At 35.5% G+C, this 7,901-nt stretch overlaps 1 protein-coding gene across 2 annotated transcripts; it reads left to right on the top strand.

The window, feature by feature from the left end:
* LOC133037368 (uncharacterized) lies at positions 1 to 2,201 on the top strand. 2 transcript variants are annotated; one of them, XM_061114446.1, is made up of 2 exons: positions 1 to 1,776; positions 1,862 to 2,201. In XM_061114446.1, exons 1-2 carry the CDS (start codon positions 1,492 to 1,494, stop codon positions 2,099 to 2,101), a joined length of 525 nt encoding a protein of 174 aa, XP_060970429.1. In that variant the 5' UTR covers positions 1 to 1,491; the 3' UTR covers positions 2,102 to 2,201. Both variants share the same exon structure in this region; 1 of them encodes a protein (XP_060970429.1).
* Positions 2,202 to 7,901: the final 5,700 nt, after the last annotated feature.

Genomic DNA, 7,901 nt, shown 5'->3' on the forward strand with positions numbered 1-7,901 from the left:
GTAGTTATGCATCTCCCTAAAGAAGCTATACTAGGTGGACCAGTGCAGTACAGGTGGATGTATCCCATTGAGCGCTCAATGTCTGTGTACAAGCAATATGTCAGGAATCGTGCCCGTCCGGAAGGCTCTATTGCTGAATCTTTTGTGGTTAATGAGGCATTAACCTTTTGCTCAATGTACTTTCGGGAAGTGGAAACTCGATTCAACCGTCCTGACCGGAACAATGACATTGTCCAAAACATGCCAACTCGACAATTTTCTGTATTCAAGCATGTTGGCCGACCCCTCGGTATGAGGACAGTCGACACCTTACCCATGCAAAGCAAGCGTAAGGCGGAGTGGTACATTTTGAACAATTGCACAGAGGTTGAACCGTATATCAAGTAAGTATAAATTCCATAAACACAAACACACAATAGTCGACTTCATCTAAAAAATTCTTAACTTACTAATAAGTGGATTACATTATATAGTGAGCACAAGGAGTTGCTTCAAGCAAGGGGTGTAGGCAATATTGAGACAGTGCAAGAGACTGAGTTCCCTGAATGGTTCAAAACTCAAGTAAGCCTTGTTGCCTCTCAATACTGTTAATCTTGTTCTCAATAACTGTTCAACTTTTCTTAATTTAATATTTTCCCTGATATGTAGATTAATGAACTACGGTTGAGCAACCAGGGTGCAGTGTCAGATGAGTTGTATGCTATCGCTAACCCAGCGAATACAGCAATTTATTTTTATCCAGGGTGCATAGTGAACGGTATTAAATTTTTGGTCAAGGAGAGGGATGATAACCGCAAAACACAGAATAGCGGTGTCATGGTCCCCGGTGAAGATGGCCAAAATTTTTACGGCACACTTGAAAAAATTATGGAGTTCACTTATTTGAAAGATTGCAGTGTTCTCTTATTTTTTTGTAAGTGGTTTGACACTAATGGGAGTAGAATGGATAGTGACGGTGTTATTACTAGCATCTGCGTCAACCGACAGTGGTACCAAAATGAACCGTTCATACTTGCATCTCAAGCAAAATTGATCTACTACATTCCTGATTTAAAGAACGGTAAAGACTGGCTGATTGTAAATGAGTACATACCGCGCAATGTTTGGGACTTCCCGGACACGGATGGGGAGACACCCTTTGTACAGGAAAACAATTCAGCTGAAACCAAGTTCGTTGTTCAACTTCCACAGTTGGATGATGTTGACTATGTTCGCCATGATGTCGACCCAACTGAAGTTGCAAACATCCATCGTGTGAATTCACAGCCTCAACAATTAGATGATTTCATTGTCGATGATGACAACGAGGGTCTAAATACCGAAGAAGACAACTCCTTAGAATTAGAGAGTGACAGTGATGATAATGCTGTATATGTAACTGATGATGAGGATGATGAATTGTAATTGACATAGTGTTTTAAATAAAATAAAAATTACAACCCTTCTTCTTTAATATGTTTGCAATATGTTAGTTTATTTTAAATAAACAATATGTGTTGTATATGTAGTATGTCTACACCAGGTGGCAGCAGTTCGAAAAAGAAAGGCGTCAGAGGTAAATACAAGGGCAAGAATGTTGAGGAGGAGCTCTCCAAAACACAATCTGCCAAGTTACCGATTGAGGTGCACGCAGAGACTGGCACCCCCGTAGGCAAGAACGGAAAAAAATTCAACAATATTGCCAAATGGATGACTCGGATGTCTATCCCCATTAATAAATTCAAATGGGAAGATGTCAGTAGAGCTGACATCAACGCACTGTGGGATAGACTTGAGGTATGCCTTACTAATTTTTTTAATTTCTAAATTACTATACTCTTATTAAATTGTAATTAATGTATTAATGTGTAACTTTTTGCAGACCAAGTTTATCCTCCCACGAGATAACCCTACATTCGTAGACTACGGTGAGTACGAGATGTCAAAGGGTTTACGTGACTGGAGGGCAGACTGCAAGAAGAAGTGGATACAAAACATTGAGGAGCTTGGACAGGAGAGGGCCGACATGTCACCTCCTGAGGGAGTAACTCAAGAGGTGTGGAGTGACTGCATCGCTTATTGGAGCACAGACAAACAAAAGGTACATTTTTTAAAATTTTAAATTTTGGTAATGTTTAATTTATATAGTCAATAATAAATAATTAATTGTTAGAAAAATTATTAATTTCAGGCGAGAGCAGCGAAAAATAAAGAAAGTCGGGGTAAGATGAAATTTTTAGGAGAATTTTGGGGCTCCAAGCCCATTGTTTCACATGTTGTCGAAGGGGTAAGTTTATATTTAACTATCATTCATTTAACTTTTTCTATTAAAATAACAGTACTAATATATTTTCTCTTGAAAATAGGCTAACCCCGACACAGGAGAACTGCCAACTGCGGTGGAAACTTTTCAAAAGTTTCACCATAAAGGCAACGATTGGCGCAACGAGTTCGCGCAACAAGCTTACGTAAGTTTACGTTTTAATTCAATTTTTATTTATTTCTTTCAATTTATTTTGTGTTAAAATTAACCATTTAACTTACTTGTTTAATTGTTTTAGGAGCAAATGGTTGAAATAGCGGCAACTCAACCAGCGCCCACTGCAGATGAGCCGAAGAGCTGCTCGTCGATCCTACACAGTACCCCCGAGACTTACCTGTTATGACGCAAGTACTCGGGGAACGATCTCGGCATCTTAGAGGCTTTGGTCATCTCCCCGGGCCGAAGGGAGTTGGGGCCAAAAGAGCACCTGCCACGCATCCTTCAGCCCAACCGACTGTTACAATGGAACAGTACGAGGCTTTACAGAAAAAAGTGGAGGAAGCGGAGCAGACAACTCAACATACGAGGCAGCAGTATGAGACACAACAACTCTACCTCAGACGATTCCAAGATCAGTTTGAGTATCTTTCTCGAGCTGTGCCGGGTTTCAACTTGCCTCCCATGGATCTTCCACCATTGCCCACTCCTGGTGCTGGATCATCGGCCGTCGTCGGCGGGCCGGATCGTCATCGCAGCCTCCCGAGACTCAGAGAAACAACGATGACGACATTACCCGCCTATAGAACTGTACTTTTTTTATTATCCAGTTCGAACATTTAACATTTTGTTTATATACTGATTTTAGTAGTAATTAATGTTGGTTTATCTTGTAATGTAAATTATGTTGGTTTATTTTGTTAATATAATATTATAATTATTTAAAAAAATATAATTAATTATATTTAATTAATTAATATTAAAATTAATTAAATATAATTAATTAAATTTTTTTAAAAATAAAATTTAATACTTTTTATGACACGTGATGAGTGCGCCGGTAAAAAGTGGCAAAAACAATTGGCGCCAACGGTCAGATTGGCGCCAATAGTTTTGCCGGCGCACTATTGCGCCGGCAAAACCTAATCATAGCAGGTTCAAGGCGGATAAGGGCATTTTTTAACACCGGCGCTTATTTTTTGCCGGCGTTATTCCTCGCCGGTAAAAGGACGTTTTACCGGCGCAGTTAATGTACGCGCCGGTAAAAAGTCCTTTACCGACCAAGCTTCCCAGATAAGCTTTGCCGGCGCACAACTGCGCCGGCAAAGCTTTACCGGCGCAGTCAGTGTACTTTTGCCGGCGCAACAATGCGCCGGTAAAAGCTGGATTTCTTGTAGTGAATTGGTGGTTGAGGCAGCTATATGTGTAGTTCCAAGAACAGGGATTGAAGCCAAGCTAACTCAAGAACAACATTTGCAAGACTTCTGTATTCAACTTCTGTGCTTGAGCGAGAAATGGTGTGCTGTTTTTGAGACTTCCAGGCAATTAGATTCGAGCTAAAAAAATATTGCAAAGCCAGAGGTAGACCTTCGATCATATATATAAATATATCAGTGGTCCAATCAACATTACAGAATGCCTCTAATTACTTCAAAACTGAGAGACTTAGTGAGATGTAAGCCACAGTGGACAGTTCCAGCAACATATCGAAGGATCCTTTTACTGTGACAGTCAGTAGTCCCGTGATCCGTAAGGGGAAATACCGGGTAAGCTGTGCAATCCCACACCGCCTGGAGAAGGTCAAGTGGGATGATTCTGAGACTGTGTAGGTATGTGATTGCACAGTTGAAGAGAGCTTAAATGGATTGATTTGTACTACCTATAGCAACAAGGTGCATCTTGTTTTTCGGTAGCCCATCACGATAGAACTCCACGGTTAAGCGTGCTTGGCCTGGGGCAATTTTAGGATGGGTGACATCCTAGGAAGTTTTCCCAAGAAGCGTGTGAGTGAGGACAAAGCATGTTGGAAACACTCGTATTGGTCTGTAGGGCCAGTCATCAATCCACGAAGCAGCCAGAGTGGCGTACTCGTGTATAAGAGCCATTATTTCGTGGGTGTAAGGGCCCAATGGAGGCTTGAAGTGGGGACGTTACATTTACTGCAAGCCAATTAATTTGAAGAGGTTTTTGCATGTTATGACATACCTTATTGGCACTGTATGTCATCTCAGGTCTTATGATTGTAAGGTATTGTAGTGCCCCCACTATGGACCTATACGTTTGAGGATTGTCAAAGACTTCACTACCATATGTAGAGAGCTTTTGACCACTGACCATGGGAGTGCTGATTGGCTTTGCATCCTACATATGAGCTCGAGAGAGTAAATCTTGAGCATATTTACTTTGGGACAGTAGCAGACCATTGGTTGTGGAAGTGACTTCAATGCCAAGGGAATATTTGAGGGTACCAAGGTGTTTGATGTAGGGATTTGATTAGAGATGACACAGCTTAAGGATCACTGCCTGTAATCAAAATATCATCAACATACACTAAAACAAGAGTAATAGATGTTGTAGTGTGATGAACAAATAGTGAGTGATCAGACTTGGATGAATAAAAGTGACCTTAAAGAATCATTTCAAGAGAAAAATACACAATAGTAATATTTTATATACACTTTATGCTAGAAATGTGGGGGTGAGCCACAAATTTAATCAAAGTATGTTGAGATATTGTTGATTCATTTATTTGATTTTGAATTAACATTCTAAATCAAGTTTGGCTATGTGCATATGTGAAAATTTTGATGAAGAATAATTTCAAGGAGGTTAAATTTTAGAAAAATTATAGAGACAAAGTGGCCTTCTATATTTTAAAATCAAGATATTGTCTTGATAATGAAATGTGAAGTTGTGGGGTTAATACCCTAACGTGAAAAGTTTAAGACATGTTGGGTGTCTTAAATCGTCTTAAAATAAAGTGTCATTTAGACATGTTTTTGGTGTCTAAATTAGTGTATAATTTTGATATGCTTGGTATCAAAATTATTGAGAATTTGAGTTGTGTGAAAATTAATCATTTATGATTGAATTTTCAAAGCTTAAGTATTTAAGGAAAAAAGTTGTCACAAAGTGATGAACACTATATTTTTGGCATGCATGATTCACATGGAATCAATAGTGAGAGGTTATAACAAATCGCTTAATCTCCGTACAAGATTAAAACATGAATTTTTTAGGGATAGGACCTAAACTCCCTTAGTATATTTCTCATTGATGGTAACCTATCTTAACACTAGTAGAAATCTAGTCTTAAGTTCAATAGGTAATAACAAGTCAATAGAGTGAATGTGGTACTCAATTGTCCCATCTATGGATGAGTACATATGTGGTGAAATTTGAGGGTTAAAACTGAAAAGTTTTTTAATGGAACTTAAGCTTAAGAAGTGTTTAAAGAGTGGTGAGACACTAAAACTCCACCTATATGGACTAGAGGTGGTGCTGCCATTGGAATTTTGTACATGGCCATTAACGATATGCAAGAACGAGGAATGCGGTCTCAAGTGAGCATTAGCAAGGATGTGTGTGTTATCACCGGTTTGTACTAAAAGAATAGCGGTTCAATGTTACGACAACTAAAATTTTATCAAACTTTGTAGTAACTACACTAAGGTAAAGTCGACAAACATTTTACCTAATGCACCTAAGCAAGACTTTTTGAAAGTGTGTATTAATTTATTCAATCACAGTACGAGAATATTATATTTTGATATAATATTTTGATTGATTAAATAAATATTACAAGTGTGTCACACATTTTAATCTAGTGGAGGATTGTTATATTATTTATAAATATAATAATATTTAGATTAAAATGTGGTAATATGTGTTATTATGTGAATAATATATATTAAGTGTTTGGTAAATAAATTGTGTAACATATGATTTATTTAACCTAAAATTGTAATCTACACTTTGTAACATGGAGAAGAGTTACAAAATTAATTGCTTTTGTAACTTTTTTGGCTGATCATATTTTTGTGTAATAAAAGAGATGTTACACAAAATTAATTATAGGATTCAAATATTATGAAATATAGTTGTTACAATTATATTAATGCTCATTCCATGAGAGAAATGAGATGATGTGTTTGAATATTTCTAAGTGTAATCACCTAAACACTATATAAAAGAGTCTAATGTGCTCATTTGGGAGATCAAATTTTATATCAAGAAAGCACTTTGTTAGAAAATCTTAAAAGGCTTGATAATTTTCAAAACTATTTTCATTCCCTTAGTGCTTAGAGATGGGGAGAAATAAACTTTTGGGTATATGTGTAATACCTTGTTCAAGTCATGATGATCCCTACTATTCTACAACTTAAAGTTATGAGTGGTTTTATACATATATATTTATATATATTTTCTTCTACTTTTTTATATATAATATATATAAGTGTATATATATATTGTATATTATATTTATTGTAATATTCATTTAATCTCTTTGTTTATTTTTGTATTATATTGTAATATAATTGTATATAATATTTTAATTTTCTTCTATTGTAATAATATCTCAGACATGCATGTGAGTGGAGAGTTGCATATTATTATTGACTTAGTTATCATGTGAAATTGTAACCCCTTTCTTTTTAGGAGAAATTAATGAAGATATATATTATTAGAAGAATTTTTTTAAAAAAAGAAAGTCTTGGGTCTTCTTTTTCTTGGATTGTTTTGTAAGGATCGATCCTCTTTTTTCTAATAGCAATGCTTTTTTCTAATTCGTAGGTAGAAATAAAACAAATAAAATAGAATGATAGTCAAAAGAATCCTTTTGTTCTCCCATTTATTATTGGTGCGAATAGCATATAGCTCTCCCCACCTGTCCTTCTTAATTGATAATAACATTATAACAACGACTCACTCTCTGTGTGTGCTCCAATTCCAAAAATTATGCTTGAAAGTGCAATATTTATGAGTACAACAAGTACACATATAAATTTGAATAGTATTGATTAATTAGGTTAGATTTAATTGTGTTTTTTTTTTTTGAAAGGAAATTTAATTGATATTACATAAGTGATGAACCTACTAGTTGAATATATTTAATTTTCACACTCAATAAATATACAATTGTGCTCGAAATATTTGATTCCACATTTAAACGTGTAACATTAACTCCTTCAGGAAGAAAAAAAAATTAACCATGTAACATTATTGAAAGCTGAGAACACACAACAACTACTTAAAAGAATACATATTACACACCAATATTATACTATTCTATTATTTGTTATAAAATATTATTAATGAATGTCTTAATCACCAAATTAATTATCATAATAAATATTTAATTATATTTTTCTTTATTTTATTGATTTAGTTTCTCATTATTCTAGTCATATTTTTGTATAAATAGAAGTTCAACCTATTGGAATAAACTACTAAGAAAAATCTCATTCACTCTCTCATTCTGTTTTTCTCTTTGTGTCACTATAAAAAATAACTACCTTTAGTTAGGGGTGTTCATTGTATCACATTCAATGGATTTAGATCCAACCGATTTAATCTAATTATTTATTGGATATTAAATTTTGTCATCCAATCCAATCGAATTTGAGTCACCCGATCCGATCCTATCCAATGGATAAATTAG

Source organism: Cannabis sativa, chromosome 4 (assembly GCF_029168945.1).
Source record: "Cannabis sativa cultivar Pink pepper isolate KNU-18-1 chromosome 4, ASM2916894v1, whole genome shotgun sequence".
Classification (NCBI taxonomy): Eukaryota; Viridiplantae; Streptophyta; class Magnoliopsida; order Rosales; family Cannabaceae; genus Cannabis; species Cannabis sativa.